This window comes from Physeter macrocephalus, chromosome 16 (genome assembly GCF_002837175.3).
Source record: "Physeter macrocephalus isolate SW-GA chromosome 16, ASM283717v5, whole genome shotgun sequence".
NCBI classification, from domain to species: Eukaryota; Metazoa; Chordata; class Mammalia; order Artiodactyla; family Physeteridae; genus Physeter; species Physeter macrocephalus.
This window is the reverse complement of record NC_041229.1, coordinates 31,379,587-31,396,960: the sequence shown is the minus strand read 5'-3', so window position 1 is coordinate 31,396,960 and position 17,374 is coordinate 31,379,587. Positions and strand designations below refer to the sequence as shown.

General features: G+C 35.8%; 1 protein-coding gene across 2 annotated transcripts in view; it reads left to right on the top strand.

The window, feature by feature from the left end:
* Positions 1–17,311, top strand: part of CFAP300 (cilia and flagella associated protein 300) — a 27,524-nt gene extending 10,213 nt beyond the window's left edge. Inside the window, exons 3-7 of one of the 2 annotated variants that reach the window (XM_007117542.2) lie at positions 740–815; positions 6,176–6,342; positions 9,592–9,764; positions 15,655–15,721; positions 16,621–17,311. In XM_007117542.2, the coding sequence (XP_007117604.1) occupies positions 740–815; positions 6,176–6,342; positions 9,592–9,764; positions 15,655–15,721; positions 16,621–16,749 (612 nt within the window). In that variant the 3' untranslated portion in view covers positions 16,750–17,311. Of the gene's footprint in view, positions 1–739; positions 816–6,175; positions 6,343–9,591; positions 9,765–15,654; positions 15,722–16,620 lie in introns of those variants that run through there. The other variant, XM_028501338.1, reaches the window with a different exon arrangement.
* Positions 17,312–17,374: the final 63 nt, after the last annotated feature.

Here is a 17,374-nt window from a genome sequence, read left to right as displayed (position 1 = left end):
ATGCATCTAGAGACTGTCATACAGAGTGAAGTAAGTCAGAAAGAGAAAAACAAATATCGTCTATTAACGCATATATGTGGAACCTAGAAAATGGTACAGATGAACCGGTTTGCAGGGCAGAAATAGAGACACAGATGTAGAGAACAAACGTATGGACACCAAGTGGGGAAAGCGGCGAGGGGTTGGGGTGGTGGTGTGATGAATTGGGAGAATTGGATTGACATGTATACACTGATGTGTATAAAATGGATGACTAATAATAACCTGCTGTATAAAAATATAAAAAAATTTAAAAAAAGAAGTGAAATTTATCACTTTTCTATGTGCCCCTTGGATAGAATTAAACTGACAATTACATTTAGATTTAGATTTAGTTGGGGAGAGTGGAAGCAGTGATTACTTACATCAGTTAATTGGGAGAACAAGATTGAAAGAAAACAAAATTTTCAAACATTATATAACCTCTTATTTTCACTGTAAATCATTACTTTCTATTTATTAAATTAGTCCCAAAGGTATCTACTTGGACATACCAGTATTGTTCATACTGTTCCAACTTGAAGGTAACAGAACTTCATTTCTTTATGAAACATTTATTGCTTAAGACATTTTAGCAATTTAAAATTATCCTTCCCCAATTTAAATTAAATGAGATTTTACTATAGTTATTTAAGAAGTTAATTCTTATTACTGTTTATAATAATATATCTAACTTGTTCCCCTCAAATTTGTATTTTAGGCTTTTTTTAGAGATCCAAATGTTATTCCCAATTTGAAGTTACTTTCAGATTCTTCTGGACAGTGGATTACATTAGGTAAACAAAATTTATTTTCATCTCTTCAGATTACTATTTTACTATTATAACAAAATTTTACCTCAGGAATTTTCATTATTAAAATATAAATTGTGAATAATGACTCATTTGCTTGACAACATCAAAGTCAAATATTATCAACTGTGCCAGGCCTGCCCTGCATCTTTCTCCTGGTAGTCCACTGCTGCTATCCTGGCTTAACACTTAAGATCAATTTTTCACTCTTTACATTTGTTTGGAAAGTATTTATTGTGCACCTTTCATGGACTCTGACAGATGCAGGGAACATAAAGGTGAGTAAGAGAAAACGTGTACTCAGGGAACTCACTGATATATTTTAAAATATGTGCAATAATGTATCACAGGTGCTAACATAGCAATGGGAGCAAAAGGAGGGTAGTGATCAATTCTACCCAGTGGGAAAGGGTCAGGTAAGATTCCACGGATGTGCGGATGCATGGGCAAAATTTCAGCTGGGTCAGGGGAATGGATTTCTGGCAGCCACCATGTAACAGTCTTTAAAAATAATATATTAAATCATGGAGGAGAGAGTCTTAAATTCTCAAAAGGAGAACTTCATATAGATAATATTTTCATAGTACGTTGAAACACAGCTAGAAATCTTTAAAGAAAATTACCCAAACATTTAAACACTTAATAACACTCAAATCTTTTAAATAACTCTCAGGTCAAGGAATAAATTAGAGAGTTAACAGAAGACTATTTTGAAAACAGAAACGTGAACACTGTATTTGAAAATTTAGGTTGAGCCCTCTTAACAATAGAATAAATTATCATTCCAATTAGAAGGAGAATCTGGTTGGTAAAGTGAATATGTGCTCAAGAAAATGTAAGTTAATTTTAAATTAGATGGGGTTGTTTTGGTAAATTCTTACAACGTATTTTCGTGGAACTCTAGTGGTCTTACACAAAAATAACTTTTCGTAAAGTATTAGTCAAGCACAAGTTTACAAACAGTTCATGATGTTGGGCTTAGTAGGTCAAATTTTATTGCTTTTGGCTAAAGACCACTGCAAAATTTATAGAACAAAAAGTTAGTACAGTGTAATCTTCAGACTACTTACAAAGTTAAACTAAGTATCTAAGCAAATATATTTACCATTTCCAAATCTTCAAAAGGAAATAATCAGAGTCACCTGTTAGTGTTTACAAACCACGTTTACAGTAACTTCAGTAAACTCGTTTACAAAAGATAACGTTCATTGAAATAGGCATTCTACCTTCCCCCGTTTTGGTACATACTTCACAAAACAGCACTGACTTTTTTCTAATTTTTGTAAAAGGCATTGCAAAAAGAAAGATTCTAAACTTCCGCATGTACTTGACAGAATCAATTAGAAGTACTCTGAAAAATAGAAGAAGAGGTAGCACTCTATTTCAGAAACAGAAGTTTCTAGTGGACGGCTTGTACTCTTCCATTAACTTGTTTTTATCTCCTATTTGCTTTTCTTCTTCTTTTTCTCATATATCAGCCATCTTCTCTCTAATTTTACTCTGGGCACCTTTATAAGCATAAGAAATAGCTTTTGTTTAATGAGAGAAAAGACATTTTTCAAGCAAGTGAACCAGGTTTAAAGAGAGTGATGATGGAATCTCCTTCACTACTGGCTAAACTGCCTATGTTGCCAATTGTTGGTGCTGATTTATCCTCTCAGCCAGCTGCCACGGCCCCCTTCTTTTAGACATACTTTGCCCTTCTTTGGCTAACGTGTAATGGGTGCTTCCTATGTGCTCAGCTAAGGGCATTATGCACATTTTTTATGCCACATCTTTGTCCAAGGCGTGTTTTAATGGTCTTTAATTAGGGAGTTCCCATTACCTCCTTTAATTCTCAAAACAACTCTGAAAGAGGTATTATTGTATATCCCTATTTCAAAAATGAGGGGTCAGAGGCATGAGCTAAGTAACTTGTGCAGTTTTACATAGCTGGCCAGGTGGAGTTGAGGTTCAAATCCAGGCTCTAGAACTAACTCATCTTGCCTCTGTCACTTCCACATTAACGGGGTTTCCAGAAAAGCACCGACTTGGACACTAAATAAAAAGGAGCTGTCCAGTGTATTGTAATGCTAGTATTGAGGGGGAAAAACAATACATTCTTAACTTTCTGTGTGATCTTAGTGATGCATTGTAAAACTTATAAATGCTGGAGACATAATTTAACCAAATTTCTACATAACAGAGAGTGTGTGCTATGCACTGGATTGTGTTCCCTCCCGAATTCTTATATTGAAGCCTTAACTCCTGATGTGACAGTATTTGGAGATGAGGTCTTTGGGAGATTTCAGGTTTAGATAAGGTCTTGAGAGGCCCTCATGATGGGATTAGTGTTCTTATAAGAGTCTGTCACATGTGGACACAGCTAGAAGGCAGCCGTTTGCAAGCCAGGAAGAGAGTCCTCACCAGGAACTAAATCAGCTGACATCTTGATTTTAGACTTCCCACCCTAGAGAACTGTGGAAAAATAAATGTCTGTTGTTTAAACTACCCAGTCTACAGTATTTTGTGATAGCAGCCCAAGCAGACTAATACAGATTTTGGTACCAAGTGGAGTGCTTCTGTAAAAATATCTAAAAATGTGGAAGTAGCATTGAAATTGTGTAATGGTTATAGTCTGTAAGAGTCTTGAGGTGCATGCTAGAATATGGATGTTAAGGTTGATTCTGGTGAGGTCTCAGACGGAAATGACATGGCATTAGAGACTGGAAGGAAGGCAGTCCTTGTTATAAAATGGCAGAGAACTTGGCTGAACTGTGTTCTAGTGTTTTTGTGGAAAATAGAACTTGTAAATGATAAAATTAATATTTGCTGAGGAGATTTCTAAGCAAAGTATTGACGGAGTGGCTTGTTTCCTCCTGAATGGTTATAGTAAAACATGGAAGGAGAGAGATGAATTGAAGAAGGAATTGTTAAGCAAAATGGTACCAGAACTTGAAGATTTGGAAAATTCTCAGCATATCCATATTGCAGAAAATGAGAAAGCTTGTTCTGAAGAGAACACTAAGTGTGTCCTTGAGCAACCATTTGATAAAGAGATCATGCGTGCAACTCATGGGCTTAATCAGCCATTTCAGAATCAGAAGCCAGAAATAGAGTTGGGATTGTACCAGCAAAGACACTGCCATGCCAGCTTGAACTAAAGGGGACAGAAAAAAATGAGACAAAATGAAGGCTATCAGACTTTTTAGATCCTACAGGGCCAGACCATGGAGCCAGTCAGCTGTAAGCATGTGCTATTCTTCAAGAAAAGAGAAGAAGGACTGAGAAGGCAATTCAGAGATCGTCAGGGTCACCCCCTCAGTTTCAACAACACACTTCCTTGGAGGAAGAACTGCCCCAGTAGGTATGGAAAGCAGAACATTGAACCAAAGAGGATTATTCTTGAGGCTTAAAGTCTAATGGAATTTGCCTTGCCAAGTTCTAGGCTTGCTTCGGACCATCACCCCTATCTTCTTTCCTATTTCTCCTTTTTGGAATGTAAATGTCTATCCTATGCCTATCTCACCACTGTATTTTGGAAGCATGTAACTTGTCTTGTTTTGCAGGTTCTTAGTTGGAGAGGAATTTTGCCTCAGGATGAATTGTACCTCAAGTCTCACTCATATCTGATTTAGATGATATTTAGATGAGACTTTGGACTTTAGACTTTAGGGTTGTTGCTGGAATGAGTTAAGACTTTTGGGGCTTTTGGGATAGAATCAATGTATTTTTCATGTGAGAAGGACATGAATTTGGGGGTCCAGGGGCAGAAGGCTGTGGACTGGATTGTGTCCCTTCAAAATTCATATGTTGAGGTCCTCCTAATCCCACCCATGACCTCATCTAACCCTAATTACTTCCCCAAAGACTCCATCTCAAAATACCATCACTTTGGGGGTTAGGGCTTTAACATATGAATTTTGGAGGGACACAATTCAGTCCATAGCAAGTTCTGTTTCTATGTTTCAGATTAAGTGGTTTAAATTCAATTACCTTCTCTCACCATCCACACCCTCCTGCCACTCCCCAAGTTAGACCTAGGGTAGATTTATTAAAATGGCATGTTGCCCAATGTCAGTCCCTCATCCTATGGCCACCAACCCATCTTTGAAAATTGTCTGGCTTTATACTGCTCTAGTTCTTTGGTCTTCCAATATTACTCAGACCTACTCTGTCATTTTCTAGGGTCTTCTTTTTACTTTAATCCCCCGAAGGATTTTGCTTCTAGAACAAAAGGAGCTTTTCTTAGCAGTGTATCTTTTGAAATAACTGAGGCATGCACAGTGCTTGGCTCCAGGCATTCTTCTTGCCTCCACACTAGCCCAGCTCAGGCTCAGAATGAGAGCAACAGGTCCTAGCAAGACTCTGGGTGGACAGCCAGAGGGAGGAAGTGCAAATAATCATCAACATTACTCTTCTCAAGCTCAAATTGCTTCTCAGGTCAGAGATCCAGCAAATATATTGGGGAGAGGACACACCATATCTAAGTCTGCAGTCATCCTAGAACTTTGAACAAGGAGAACTCCACCCCTTTATATCTGAGTGAGTGCGTGTGCGTATGTAGGTGCATAAAAGAGAGAAACCAATTGAGTGACTCACTGAGGCAATAATAAAAGTATTGACCTTAATCTTTATGTCTTTTTGCAATTTAATAGAACCTCTAGTAACAGAAAATCCATTCCTGAAAGACACATTCAGGAAATAAATGGGGGGCGGGGTGGTGTTGGTGTGGAAATGGGAAGAACTAGAGCTACAAGAGAAAAATAGACAGAACACCATGATTTCAAATTTCTCTAACATTTGTAATAACTTGATTAGGGCCTGGTTTGAAATTTACCTTGATTTGGAAAACCTTTTTTTTGTAATAAACACTGTAAGTGAGATCACAAGGGAGAAATTTTTAAATGGAGAGAAACATTTTCAAAATACCCTCAGTGACTTTAGAAACATCCTTACTTATGTTAATTAAAATTTTTGTAATATGAATTATAAAGCATTAAGCATAATACAAATCCAAAATCATATGAAGCAATTTCTATGTTTTATAGGCAATTCTGATATATACATTAAAACTGATATAAGAACCTCCTACTACACAATAAATATTTCATTTTCCAGTATTTTCTAATTTACATATCCTTCATCTAGGCCTGAAATGGTGAAATTTTGTTATAAACTTTTAATAATTAATAAAAATAAACAACCTGCAAAATAAGAATTTAATAAAATCCCTAAACTAATGTGTCTTTTAAATATATCAAAACATATGTTGTATTTGGTTACTTCTTAGAATCTCTGCAGAGTGATATTTGTTTTGGCAATAATTGAGAGTACTAAATTAATTTGTATATCTCTTTATTCAGGAACTGAGGTAAAAAAAATTGAAGCTATAAACGTTCCTTGCACACAGATTTCAATGTCATTTTTTAATCCGTTATATGATGAAGATATTGTACGAGAGAATGGACATATTGTTAAATGCTTAGATTCTTTTTGTGATCCCTTCCTTATTTCTGATGAATTACGAAAAGTAAGTACAGAATTTTACATTTTCACAATAGAATTTCATTTCAGGAAATGCTTAATGGCAAAAACTTTTGCCTGCCTAAAACCCATAAAATACCTCTTATCAATGAATAATGATCAGTAATAATCATTACCCGGGTAGGTTTCTTCTTGGATGGCACTTTTCTTATCAACTTGATTATGTGTGTATTTCATAAGTTCTCAGTGGGCTTCTACTGACATCTAATGGGTAGAAGCCAGGGATGCTGCTAAACATCATGCAATGCACAGGACAGTCCCTACAACAAAGTTATCTGGCCCAAAATGTCAGTAGTGCTGAGGCAAGAAACTCTGGCCTATTTAATTGATGATTATTTTTCTTTAATATTTTCTCTTAACATATCAAATGAATATTTTAAAATGGCTCTGGAGGGAAATAATCTTTTAATCTCATTGCTGAGATCAAAAAGCCATTTGATTAACTAAGTTAATTTTTGTTTTAATGAGAGGCATACTGAATTTGGCATCAGAAGACATGGATTATTTCCCTAATTCCTGATTTATTATTTAAAAGATAATAATAACCTTAGGCAAGTCATTCAATATTTTGAGCCTCAAGATCTTATCTATACAATATGGAAATTAAAATGCCCATTCTACCTTCTTCCTAAAATTGTTGAGAAAGAATTTTATGAAATGCTGTTAGAATGAAATATCATCATTATTATTTTAATTGATGAGAAAGAGTATTTACAAAGCGGTCAAAAATTAGGGCTATCAAATAGACGTAGGTTCAAATCTAGGCTCTGTCACTTTAATAACTGTCATACTTAACCTCTCTAAGCTTCAGTTTCTTCATATATGAAATAGGAATAATGTAAGAATTATGTGACATAATGCATTTAAAGTGCTTTACACAATGCTCAGCACTTAGTAAGATTTCAATAATATTAACTACTGCTAATTACTATTATTATTATTATACATTAAGAGAGAAGGAAGATGTACAAGTCTAATGTATTACAAATGCAGATAGAAATGAAATAGGGAGGCTACTGATATATCGTTCTGGACACAGGAATCTTGTCTGTAGGAGATGAGGGAGCATCCAGCCAGTCCATACATTGATCTTCACTAGAACAATACCTAAAAGGACTCACTCCTACACCATCACTTCTACAGAGAGAGCCTCAGCAATGACGTTTTAAAAGGAGGATTTGTGGGACTTCCCTGGCTGTTCAGTGGTTGAGACTCCGTGCTTCCAATGCAGGGGTCACGGCTTTGATTCCTGGTTGGGGAACTAGGATGCGGCGCGGCCAAAAAATAAAAATAAAAGGAGGGTTTGCTCTTCAACAGGATACCCTGCAAAACTGCCTCCTGCTTATTTATTGCCATGAGTAGCACCTCTATTCAGGAAGTGCTGGGGCTCGGTGTCTTTTGCCAATTGCCTGTATGTTTTGCTCTTGTGTTCTTTGCCACTCTGTGGCAACAGAGCGGGCTTTAACTTGGTTGCTTTCCGGCTGAAAAAAATATAAATAACTTTTAGCTTTAGCCTGAACTAGAAAGGGCTCTCCCATTGTGTAGCAACACAGATTCTGTTGGCACACTGTGTGATTAAGTTCTGATAATAGCCTCCTTCCTGACCGCGGCTCAGAAGTTGGACCCATTAACCATTGCCTATCTCCTCTCTGAGGGCTACACAACTAAACAGATCTGTATGTGAATAGAGAGGGAGATCAAACATAAAGTGTTAGTTTTAACATTCACTCCAAAAATGTTTTTAATTATAATTTTTTAATTGCACAGCCTAATCAATTCAATATGAGTCCTTGTGTAAGGAATGTGTAAACTATTCATCCCTAAAGGCTTTTGTCACCCTTGTATTAAGCCAAATCTTTAGGTGGCTGCAAACCTGGGTTTTAATATCACATTATTTCCTTATATAGAGAGACGGAGGGAGGGAGAGGAGATGTTACAGGTCTTATATGTGGCACACAGAGAGCAATAAACTGTGGACCACTTCCTCTTACCTTTACTACATATAACTTCAGCTTTCATCAAGTCATTATAAGTAAACTACATATAGACAACACCATAGTTTATTGTTTTTTAATGCCTCTTATATAATGACCTTGTAATGATTTTCATTTGAGATTGAGGTAAAATGTTAAGTTTAATCAATTTTCCTAATAAAAAGTGTACTTCTTACTGCTAGACAGTGATTGTTATATGACTCATATATCCTTCCTTTACCTATGTGGTAGCATTAAGTGTTATGCACAATTTTTATAGCTTTTTTCCATCTAGAGTTTCTTATATGTATTTATGTTTGTGTTAACTGTATGGTAGTGTTAAATGTTATGCACAATTTTTTAAGGTTTTCTCCATGTAGAGTTCCTTATGTGTTTTTATTTTCTCTTCCCACTTTATATCTTGGTTACATTCTTTTGTCTTTTATTATTTTTGTCTTACTGTATCCATATTTTATTATTAGCTATTTCACATTCTTTTTTCAAGTAAATGGGCTATAAGCAATTCAATAAAAGGAATATATTTTGTAGTAATACGTTCATCACCTGTTCATGTCCACTACAGTCAACAAATTAAGCAATTGTCTGTAATGCCCAATGGTGTAAGAAAATCCCCCACATCAGACCTAGTCAAACTATTTTCTGAAAGAGGTAGCAAGGTCTCAAGAGAGCAAGCATCCATGTAGCCTGGTGATGTGTAAGGTGATATTATTAGAGGAGAACAGAAGAAGAGGTGATTATGAGGCTCCAGCTACTGGAATAGTTCAAAATGGTGTAACTGTGGGCATAAGGAAAATAGTAATCCAAACACTATGAAAGGGCTTACAAAATGACCATTTGTGTTTAGCCTCTTGGTGGAAGCAAAGACTATGGACCTTATGGGATGGAGAAGTTTCTCCATTTATTTATGCTCCCATTGTTTCCAAATGAGATTCACAGTGACTCAACTCTAAAATTTCAGCAGCACTGAAACGATTACTAAAGATATTAACTAGAACAAAGAAAGCAGAAGAAGAGAAGGCTTAGGTTTAGATTTATTCCTTTCACTGTCTGTACCTGATAAAATGATAGAATGGAGGGACAATAAGCAGAGGTCTCGCAGATCATTTTCTCCATTGCTTCAGGATCGGTTCTTAAAATAGGTCTAAAATTACTTTTAAACATATAAACTGAAACTTTTGAAAACATAAAAATTAGAACCTCAAATTATGTTACACTGAGATGAATTTTATCATCTTACATAGGTTTTGCTAGTGGAAGACTCAGAAAAATATGAAGTATTCAGCCAACCAGATAGAGAAGAGTTCCTGTTTTGTCTTTTCAAACATCTTTGCCTTGGTGGAGCCCTTTGTCAATATGAAGATGTGCTTAATCCATATCTGGAAACAACAAAGCTTATCTATAAGGATCTACTAAGGTAATGTTGCTTGATTACAATATGTAAAACTCTGGTTAATAGAGCAAATTATTTGTTTAACTCTGGTAGGATTACCCAGCAACTATTTGTGGATCTATTAACAACCAAAGTGAGTAAAAATAGCACCACCCTGACCCCCTCCTCAGAGCCTCCTTATTCTCTTCCAGGCTACAAAATTTCTAGATTTCCCTGACCCTATTTTAGTCCTCAGTCCCCTCAGCTGCCTCTTGTTCTTGTTTTCTCATCCAGACCTGTCACCCACTCCATCCCTTACTAGCAACTGCCTTCTTCCAGGTCTCCCTTTTGTCCCTAGGCCTTCTTTTAAATCTCAAGGGGACACGAGCTCCCTCAGGGTGTTTGAACTTGCTTGACTAATACTGATGAATATAATAGTAAAAAAAATTATTACCTTTGTTCTAAAGAGGTAGAAGAATTTTCACCTAAGTGTTAATCTTTATCTTTTCAAAATTAATCCTAAATTTGTTTTAAGTATTCCACTAGGGCTTTTTTTTTTTTTCTTTTTGAAGACCAAGTGAGGATAAAGACTTTACAAATCTTTTATTTATGCTTTTATTTTAACTGGAGTGAACATTCTTTAGTTGAGTTTTTCAATGATGAAGATATTGGATCATCTTAATAGGCAAAGGGGATAGGAACAAGTAAAAGCAAAGGTTCCCAGGGTTTAGTTACACAATTTAGTTTTTTAAAAAATTTATTTATTTAGGGCTTCCCTGGTGGCGCAGTGGTTGAGAGTCCGCCTGCCAATGCAGGGGACACGGGTTTGTGCCCCGGTCCGGGAGGATCCCACATGCCTTCGGAGCGGCTGGGCTCGTGAGCCATGGGCGCTGAGCCTGTGCGTCCGGAGCCTGTGCTCCGCAGCAGGAGAGGCCCGCGTACCGCTAAAAAAAAAAAAAAAAAAAAAAAAAAAAAGGACATCATTATATTTTAAAAAATTATTTATTTATTTTATTCTTGTCTGCGTTGAGTCTTTGTTGCTGCGTGCGGGCTTTCTCTAGTTGCGGCAAGTGGGGGCTACTCTTCGTTGCAGTGCGCAGGCTTCTCATTGCGGTGGCTTCTCTTGTTGCGGAGCATGGGCTCTAGGTGTGTGGGCTTCAGTAGTTGCAGCACGCAGGCTCAGTAGTCATGGCTTGTGGGCTCTAGAGCACAGGCTCAGTAGTTGTGGCACACGGGCTTAGTTTCTCCGTGGCATGTGGGAGCTTCCTGGACCAGGGCTTGAACCTGTGTCCCCTGCATTGGCAGGCGGATTCTTAACCGCTGTGCCATCAGGGAAGCCCCACAATTTTACTTTAATAGGAAAACAACAGATTAGAGTCTCATCAAACTCTTGATTGTTACTTTACTTATCCTCAACACCTCAATTCTCATATCCATTACATGTGTCATACAGCTATACAACAAACTGCATGATTCAGTTATTCTACTGAGTTTATTTTTGATATAGTTTTAAAAACAGAAAAATATTTCTATACTCTGTCTCTGATTTTTATGAAAAAGTTATTGTGTCAATACGTAAAGATTGTTGGAAGAGAAATTATAGAAACAGAATTTCAGAAATAACATGCACATACCTACATCAAATATATTCTGTTCTTATCATTTGCAGCTCATGAAAACTTACAAGACTGCTTCTAGCACTCCCGCTAGGTACTCCTCGATGTACCCTAAACACACACACACACACACACACACACACAAACACACACACCACAGCCACCACAGTGTGTTGTACCTCATCAAGCCACATGAACCTGTGGAATTCCTCACTACCATGTGCTGTGGAGGAAAAGATTCTATTAGAGATATTTGAAATAGAAATAACTTTAGAACCTAAACATTGAAGAAACTGCTATTTTTTCCAACATTCCCTTCCCTGAATTCTCACTTGTGATACTCTTCTATACTTTCTGGATGCTAAGAAAAAGTATGACTCAAAGAGTAATGACCATTCATAAAATGAGTATCCCAAATTCATGACATCTTACAGAAAGGATAAGAATTGTATCCATGGAATCACTTAATCAGGCAACCAGCAAGTGTTAATATTGGGCACTGAACTCGACCAAGCACTGAAGAGTGCAAGAGGAGGCATCAGGCAGTCTCTGACCTTAAGGAAATTACAAGTTAACATAGTAAATAATAGTAAAGTAATTATTTAAAATCTTTTATAAGTAAACGTTTTTTATATAATCAAATGTTCAGTTATTTATAGGCAAATGTTTACAGCTCTTTATACTGTAATAAAAACCCCAGAAGTTCAAAAGAAGAAATTGTCAGTGTGGGTGTGAGCAATCAGGGACGTCTTGATGGAGTCAAGTCCACAAGGGCCCGCAAAGAGGAGGGCAGTCTGTTCCCAATTCAGGGGCGATGCATCACAAGTCTGTCATTCTAGGGGAGACTGGGAAGGAGACCAGCCCAGTTACAGCATTACTTTTCTCTGAGACCCATTAAATATTTCTCTCGATGATCCAAGTTAAGCATGCTTATGAATTTCTTTGCTGAATGAGGGGAGGATATGAAATTGTCTTCCCAAAGCAACTTCAGTAGGAACTTATGATTAGAATAAATATTTGCTTGAGATGGCTTAGGTGCCAACACAAAGCAACTGAATGCGTTAAATGACCTCAAAATCCCTTAGGAGCTATGTTGGTTTGCTTATCATATGCACTACATGGGGCTTTTCTAATATTAGTCGTGCTGATTTGGGTCAGATGCTGTGTTAGTTGGTTAAGGTAAAGATACAGGTTGGTTCAACATAGCATTTATCAAGGGGTATATAAGTAAAGGAAGCACAAGTGGAACTTGAAGTATCATCAGTAATTTCTCAGAATTCTGAGCCATGTATCTAATCAAGTCATTTGTACAAGCTAACTTAACCAAGACGGATGTTTTTTCCTGTTCCTTTACTTGAGTTTTGGGTGTTTTTACATGCTTTAGAAAAACGTTTGCTATCTTTCTAATTATACATGCAGTAGCTACCTTACATTATCTAACCTTCACTTGCAGATAAACATTGTCCCTGATTCATTCTAGCAAAGAAGTCCATCCCTTATGTCTGTAGATATTGAGGGCACATTACAGAGCCTGATTTTAGGGGTCTCTGACTCAAACAAAAAGGTAAAAACATTCTTAAGGTATTTTCTCCCTCATCCATTATTACAAGTCCTATAAAAGACATCTTTTAAATGTTTTGGAAAATGCCTTATTTTCAAGGATTATGGTCCCTTTAAATTGCATAGGCAATACTTTAGAACCATTTTCTTGGAGAGCAAATGATCAATTGTTTCATTGCACTTCAAAAATAATTCTATAGTTACTAATGGTGCCTGTGTCTTTCCTACTTTAGACATTAAACACATGCTCTTGTCAAAGTTTTAGGAGATGTTCTCCAAAATACATATCTGCCCCAGATTTTATGATTTGAACTGAGAGGCTTAGATTATGACCTTCAGATGCTAATTAAGCCATGGCATCCTTGTGTCTTAAAATGAGCAGAGTTAGCTAGAATGGTCTGTACACCATAACGTTTAGAGTCAATATGGGACTGATCCTCAGAAATTAGCACAAATGATATTGATAAGAAACCAATCATTACACTATTTCTAAACCATTAATACAATCATACTTTTTAAAATGGAAATTATGTTCTAGCATCCTTAAAAACTATGGTTACCTGGAGAGTGAATTAGTGACTGCCAAAAATCTGATATAATGCAATTATTTGTAGAACACCCTAGGGCACAAATGAATATCACTTTACATTTCCTTTTCTTTTTTCTTATGAGATATAGGACAGGTGATAATATACTTTGCTTGACCTATAAAAACTTAGACGGGCTTCCCTGGTGGCACAGTGGTTGCGAGTCCGCCTGCCGATGCAGGGGACACGGGTTCGTGGCCCGGTCCGGGAAGATCCCACATGCCGCGGAGCGGCTAGGCCCGTGAGCCATGGCCGCTGAGCCTGCGCGTCCGGAGCCTGTGCTCTGCAGCGGGAGAGGCCACAACAGTAAGAGGCCCGCGTACCGAAAAAAAAAAAATTAGACGAATTGTCTTAGAGGTATTTTAAAGTAACAGTAATACAGGATCAGCGGTAATAAAATGGAATAATATGATTTATTTCCATTAGAAACCAACTCCTAATAATGTACAAATGTAGTTTCTTTTTAAAAATAATACACCTATGGTATGTGTTTGTATGTGTTAAGTGATTATTATGTGAAGTATCAAATACTAAATTTCCTCTAAGTTTATTTGATAAGCACAAACTTTTACAGGGGCTCTTTTTTTTTAAAACTGAGGAGTAATTTACATACAGTAAACTGAACAAATCGTAGTGTACATAAGTTCAGTGAATTTTTATATATGTTTACACCCATATAACCACCTCCAGATCAGTATTTAAAATTAGATATAACCATAGATATGTTCTGTATTTTGATCTGGGTGGCCATATAGGTGTATACAAACGTTTTATATGTAGTGGTGATAGTCTTCTTTCAGATAAGCATGAAATTTTAAATGTAGTCTCCAACTTTCAAGCAGTGTATCTTATGCATTAGAGAAAAGAAAATGACCTCAACTTATGTTATAGAAATATATGGAAATCAATTTAATTGCATGATTCCTGGGTTTAAATTTGAATGAAATGTTTTAAAGATGAAAACTGCCTAAGAATCTTGAACCCTGAACCCTGAAATGGCTTGTATCTGGTCATCTCTAACAGGTGCACAAGCTCAAACACACATGCATGCACACCCTCCCACAGAGTCCCCCTTCTTCCTCCTCCTCTCTCTTTCTCCCCATTTCTTTACATATGTAGTGAAGGGAAAGAAGTACTTTCACCTGATAAAGTGAAGAAGAGGGATATCTTCCTTTAAATTTAACCTACACATGTAACACATGGACAATACCTTTGATGTATATGAATTTAGAGTAGGTATAAGATAAACAGGTGAGGTGTAGGGAAAGAAAACTGGACTCTATATCACCTAAATTCTATTCCCAAAAATACCACTTTTAGTTGGAATGTCTGAAATGTATCATTTAACTGCTCTACTTCTATTGTCTGTAAAATTGGCAAAATAATGCCTACCTCACTGAGTTGTGTGATCTTTACGTGAGGTAAAGTATATAAAGGTATTTTGCAAATTGTAAAGCATTATAAATATGTGTATATATTTATATATGAATTAATATATAAATATATATCTGTAGCTTATTTCCTCAATCCTCAGTTTGCTTCCTCACTATATATTGCCACAGATTATCTTTTGTGGGGAGAGTAACTGAAAGAGAGCTATGAGAGAAAGTGATTTTAATAGAATATAATTTAGTAATAGATAGTTTTCATATACATTACTCCACCTAATTCTCATATAATCCTAAAGGGAACCATATCCTACCCAGTCTGCATATGAGAAAGTTGAGGTTCAGAAAGGTTAATCTTGCCTAAAGTGAAATAACAAATCAGTGGCAGAACTGTCATTTATGTTCAGCCTGTTTAATTCTTTAAGTTTAGTATGTTTTTATCTACCCCTTATGGCTGTTTACACTTCAGTCTGACTTTAACCAATTCTTGTTTTTCCAGTAATTGTCTCTGGCCTAGGAGTCTTTTCATCATCTGAGTCTCAAACTGACCTCAAACCCTCTAACTGTAAAATTCAATTTTCTGCAATTTCAATTCAGTTAACGTTGCCCCATCCTTTGATGAAACCACAGATGCCATTCTTTTCAAACTACTTAACTGGATATTCTATATTTCCATGTTATATATGGATAAGAACACCTGAATACTAAAAGGGATCAACATCTTAAATGTATTATGCCAGAGCTTGTTATATTTTAAAATGTTCCCTTTTCCTCCCTATTTTAGTGTTCGAAAGAATCCTCAAACCAAGAAAATACAAATTACCTCTTCTGTCTTTAAAGTTACAGCATATGTAAGTGTTGAGGGGAAATGTGCAACCAACCAATCTAATTATTTGTTATTAAGAGGATTGTAATAGCTGGAGATAGCAACTAGGACGATGTTATGCCTCAGAGAGGCATAGCTAACAGAACATATACTGTATATACAGAACATAGTTAACATAAACTAAATAGTTTTCTGTTAAAATTAAAAGTTGATAAGGTATACTTTTATTTGGAGAAAGTATGAACTTTTTTCCCTGGCTTCTTTTCTGTTATCCATGTCTAATAATAGTTTTTTCTTATTTTAGAGCTAAATCTGTGGCTCAGATGAGGTAGAACACAGTTCTTTAGACTGTCAAACGATAATTTTTGGCAAATAAGTAAGAATGACATAAATGTCTTTATATCACAGAATCTGATACTTGAATTTTAGTATCACACAAAAGATTGTTAATACATATGAAGCAGTTTCTAAGTATCTGTATTCAATCATTTAACAATTATTTTTTGAATATCTACTGTGTATCAGCTACTGTGCTGGACTAGAGCCCAGTGATAAACAAAAGAAACATAGTCCCAGCCCGCATAATATTTATAGACCATGTTCTGAAAAAAGCAAAGATAGAGGAAAAATTCAAAATAAATTTTTGCAATATTAGGACTTTTTTCAAAGATAGAATTTACTTTGGACTATAAATTCCTTAAGGTCAAGAATTATGCATGTTTGCATAGTACATATGTACTGTTAGCATAGTAAGTAGACTGTGCTGCCCGCAAATATTTTAAAATAGTAGTTAACTGCCAACTTATTGTCACAGATTTGATATATGTCTCATGACATTTTACCACAAAATATATAATAGCTAAATATGTTGATTATTATTTAAATGTAGCTGTATACTAAATAATTTAGGTTTATCTTTTTCAGGATTCTATTGGTATGTGCTACCCTTCAACGAAGAGTCATGAACAAACATTTTCTTACTTTATTGTGGATCCTATCATGCGTCATGTTCATGTTTTATACCACTGTTATGGCATGGGGGAAATGTCTTAATGTTTTTTCAGATTATCTATATTTAGATAATTTTTTATTACCAATTTTTTATTTACCAGTTTTTAATTTTAATACTGATTTATGGATAAACATCTACGTTGCAAGTTAATTCAAGTAAAATGTAAAGAACCTGCTTAGAGCAAAAGAAAACAAATACCAAGATGCCTTTCTTTAAATTTATCTGGAATACTAACACAGGAACCAAATTTCATCCCTAGCATAATCTACACTGTATTCAGTTATGGAATTTTTACAGAAAGTTACAAAGAACTAAAAATCTAGTTCATATTTGTTGCGTTAAGATTCGAGTGAGTCCTCAATTTTCCATTTATTTTATTTTAGAACCAAATTAATTCTGGATCAAAATTGTGACAGAAAACTAAACATCTCTAACCACTGATCATTAATACGAACGTTAGCTTTTAAAATTCGAGTTTCATTTAATTACGTTTCTTCACTGCATAAAGATTTACATCTCTGGAGCTGTGGAAAACATAACAATTCCTTTAATTCATTTGTCCCACTTAAAATCCTCAATAAAAAAATAATGTTCTGAACATAACTGTAAACTCTTTTATCACATAATATATTAAAACTGAGCTGCCCCCACAGCTAATACAAGAAC